At 46.1% G+C, this 2745-nt stretch overlaps 1 protein-coding gene across 1 annotated transcript; it reads right to left on the bottom strand.

The window, feature by feature from the left end:
• Nucleotides 1-9: 9 nt before the first annotated feature.
• On the bottom strand, nt 10-2253 carry LOC111270523 (heat shock-related 70 kDa protein 2). The gene has a single exon (XM_022850781.2). It carries the CDS (start codon nt 2006-2008, stop codon nt 44-46), a length of 1965 nt encoding a protein of 654 aa, XP_022706516.1. The 5' UTR covers nt 2009-2253; the 3' UTR covers nt 10-43.
• Between the last annotated feature and the right edge of the window lie 492 nt (nt 2254-2745).

A 2745-nucleotide genomic window follows, 5' to 3' on the forward strand; every position in this document is an offset into this window, starting at 1 on the left:
AGTCTAGGGTCATATATATATATAATTTTTTATTGAAAAAACCCTATGACGAAGCGTTCTTTCTTGGGGGTTCTGCAGCAGCAGCAGCAGCAGGGCTAGGCTGCGGCACATTAACAGGCGCAGCTGCTGCAGCTTGTTGAGGTGGTTGGGATCCAGCCTGATGAATCTTGATCATCAACGGCATAGCAACCGACTCTAAGTCTCTCCGGCGTCTATCATAATCGTCCGTTTCGGCTAGTTTAGAAACTGAGTCAAGCCAGCTGATAATATCTTGAACTTTCTCGAGAGCGGGTTTCTTCTCTTCTGGTGAAAGTTTTTCACCGCCAGGGCCTTCAAGAGCAGACTTCACGCTGAAGCAGTAGCTCTCAACGTTATTTTTCGCTGTAATACGAGCTCGTTGCCTGTCATCGTCTTGACGGAACTGCTCCGCATCTTTAACCATTCGCTCGATTTCTTCCTTCGCAAGACGACCCTTGTCGTTCGTGATGGTAATCTTACTCTGCTGGCCGGTGGACTTGTCGACGGCTGAGACGTTCAGGATACCGTTGGCGTCAATATCGAAGGTAACCTCTATCTGGGGCACTCCCCGAGGAGCAGGAGGAATTCCTTTCAGGTCGAATGTGCCCAGCAGATGGTTATCCTTGGTCATGGCCCGCTCGCCTTCATAAACCTGGACAGTAACGGCTGGCTGGTTATCAACATTGGTGGAGAATGTTTGCATTTGTCTAGTAGGTATGGTGGTGTTGCGGTTAATAAGGGTCGTCATAACACCTCCTACGGTCTCGAGCCCAAGGGAAAGTGGAGTAACGTCAAGAAGCAAAAGGTCCTGCACGGCGTGTGACTTATCCCCTGTTAGGATGGCTGCCTGGACCGCCGCACCGTAAGCAACAGCTTCGTCGGGGTTAATCGACTGATTCAATTCTTTACCGTTGAAGAAATCTGAAAGGAGCTTCTGGATCCGGGGAATACGTGTCGATCCTCCGACCAACACAACCTCATGTACCTGATTCTTTTCTAGCTTCGCGTCTTTTAGTGCCTTTTGAACAGGCTCGAGAGTCGACCGGAACATATCAGAGCAGAGTTCTTCGAAACGGGCTCGCGTAATTGTCGAATAAAAGTCAACGCCGTCGAACAGGGAGTCAATCTCGATAGAAGTTTGCGTAGATGAAGAGAGAGTTCTCTTTGCCCGCTCGCAAGCTGTCGACAGACGCCGAAGAGCGCGTTTGTTAGTCGTTAAGTCCTTTTTATTCTTCCGCTTGAACTCTTCGATAAAGTGGTTGACCATCCTATTATCGAAATCCTCGCCGCCGAGATGAGTATCTCCGGCTGTGGATTTAACCTCGAAAACACCACCATCAATAGAGAGAATTGAAACATCAAAGGTACCACCGCCCAGGTCGAAGATCAGAACATTCTTTTCACCTTTAGCCGTTCCTGCCACTTTCTTGTCTAGGCCATATGCAATGGCTGCAGCTGTGGGCTCATTGATGATACGCAACACGTTTAGCCCAGCAATAGTACCAGCATCTTTTGTTGCCTGTCGTTGCGAATCGTTGAAGTACGCAGGTACCGTGATCACGGCATCGGTTACCTTACCCCCGAGGTAAGACTCAGCGGTTTCCTTCATCTTGATTAATACCATCGACGAGATCTCTTCAGCGTAGAAATTCTTTTTCTCGTTTTTGAACTGCACTTGAATCTTCGGCCGGCCGTTTTCGTTGATCACTTTAAATGACCAACACTTCATATCGTTCTGAACAGTCTGGTCGTCGAACCGTCTTCCGATTAAGCGCTTAGCGTCGAACACAGTGTTAGTAGGGTTGAGAGCGGCCTGGTTTTTCGCAGCATCGCCAACCAATCTTTCCGTATCCGTAAATGCGACGTACGACGGAGTTGTCCTGTTACCCTGGTCGTTCGCGATAATCTCAACCTTGCCATGGCGGAACACTCCCACGCAGGAATAGGTCGTGCCAAGATCGATACCAATGGCTGGAACCTTTGAGGTCATGTTTGTGATTTAGCGTCCTACGGTCGATTTAAAGAGTACCACCGTTCTCTTGTCTAAGTCCACCGAACTCCCGTGCGTTACTGTCTTCCCACCTGCACAATTTTCCTTGATGAATGTTCGAGCGCGAATCTCCAAAGTTTCGCCCTAATTTTGCTTCTCCTTGCAGCTACTGCTAAATTCGCTCTAGCTTTTTGCTATTCGATTACAGCGATCTCTTCGCTGCCTATCGCATTTCGGCATGGACTTATATACCTCGTCGCGAGAAAATACCTTCAATTTTTGAGAAATTATTATAAAAAATTTATTATTGTACCAAACAACAAACTGTTTTTTTATCAATTTTGAGCTAACTTATAGTATTACAAACTGAAGCAATGAGCTACTTGGAAGTATTGATTTTACATAAGAACTATTGAGATGTACATTTCCAAAAAATACGTAGTTTTTGCATAGATTGAGCAAGACTAATAATAATGGATGCGTCAAGCAAAAAAAAGAAACGAAGTTAACAATAGATGAACACACTAGCTGCAGCTATAGCTAGAATATCCTGCCGCTGAAGGTTTCTTAGCAGAGAGAGAAGACGTCGAGAGCTATGACCATGAGATAGGTGTTTAGGATCTTCTTCACGTTCTTGAGTTCGATTTCGTCACGTTATGTAGTGCAGTATTGTTAACTGGATCTTGGACGACCTAACGCAAACTAATATTCCCGGAGTTTGTTAAAAATTGGTCGAA

The sequence above is a fragment of the Varroa jacobsoni genome, unplaced genomic scaffold (assembly GCF_002532875.2).
Source record: "Varroa jacobsoni isolate VJ856 unplaced genomic scaffold, vjacob_1.0 scaffold_1485, whole genome shotgun sequence".
Classification (NCBI taxonomy): domain Eukaryota; kingdom Metazoa; phylum Arthropoda; class Arachnida; order Mesostigmata; family Varroidae; genus Varroa; species Varroa jacobsoni.

Coding starts and splice junctions, on each gene's coding strand:
- LOC111270523 (XM_022850781.2), bottom strand. CDS start 2,008: ATGACCTCAAAGGTTCCAGCCATTGGTATCGATCTTGGCACGACCTAT.